The following is a 1,039-nucleotide window of genomic DNA, read 5'->3' as shown; positions in this document are numbered from 1 at the left end:
TATATATGTATGTATATGTATATGTGTATATATATTATATTATATATATATTTATATGTCTGTGTCTGTGTCTGTGTTTGTGTCTGTGTCTGTGAATATACATGTATACATATATATCTAACATACCTGTATTCATTGCGAACACCATACAGCGAAAATACGAGACGCAACTGCGACAGTGTATACAGATCCCCGGGGGGCTGGGAAACACGGACGAGCTTACCAGCTACAGTATAGTGCAAAAACATATCACAAGTGCTTTGGATTGTCTCACTAAGCAAAGCATACAGTTCAGTCTACTTCCGACACAAGTGGCTTTAAAGGTATATGACTTTACCGGATTTTGGTTTGGTTTGGTTGAACTAGGTCAATGATATTTTATGGCTATTGTATAGTACCGAAACACATCATGGACGCTTTGGATTGTCTGGCCAGGCAATGCACACAGTTCAGTGTAACTCTGACAGAAGTGGCCTATATGGTCTGCGACTTCTTCGTATGTTTCCCTTCTCACCAAAATTGGCCAATCCACCGAGAAGAATTGATCCCTTTAATTACTACACGAATAGTTCTTTAGATTTACTTTTCGGTAATGCTCTGCGGCATTTCCGTGTTGCTTTGACCGTCGGCCAGCTTTAAAGTTTCAGTTATCTTTTTTTTTTGTCACGGAAACTAGTCAGACACACCTGGTGACCACACTCTGCGAATTCATAGTATCGCTTTACAATCTGGTGATCCACTAAGCCCTTTATAAGGTCTTACACACATATTGATATGTGATCACTATAAGTCTCAATATATATTCACCTTTTGATCAAACAGAGTTTGGGGTATCTGTTGGACATACTCTGTGATGGCCTCAGCAGCATGGTGCTGGCGCTCGCAGATATATCAGAGGAAGAGGTATGTTAAACTGTATATATTAATATTTCTTTGCGCATGTGTAGGTATTTTATGCTGCATATAATCGCATATCTGTACAAATTTATATATATAAATATATAATATGTACATATACATATATTTTATATATATATAA

The 1,039-nt window shown here is 37.2% G+C and overlaps 1 protein-coding gene across 1 annotated transcript; it reads left to right on the top strand.

Annotated features, from left to right (window-relative positions):
- Positions 1-409: 409 nt before the first annotated feature.
- Positions 410-903, top strand: SARC_17080 (hypothetical protein; the record flags this gene model as incomplete). Its single annotated transcript, XM_014288820.1, has 2 exons — positions 410-496; positions 823-903. Coding segments are annotated over 2 exons (168 nt in total), but the record flags the coding sequence as incomplete, so codon positions are not given.
- Between the last annotated feature and the right edge of the window lie 136 nt (positions 904-1,039).

Source organism: Sphaeroforma arctica (genome assembly GCF_001186125.1).
Source record: "Sphaeroforma arctica JP610 unplaced genomic scaffold supercont1.9688, whole genome shotgun sequence".
Taxonomy (NCBI): domain Eukaryota; class Ichthyosporea; order Ichthyophonida; genus Sphaeroforma; species Sphaeroforma arctica.
This window is presented reverse-complemented; position numbering and strand designations above follow the sequence as displayed.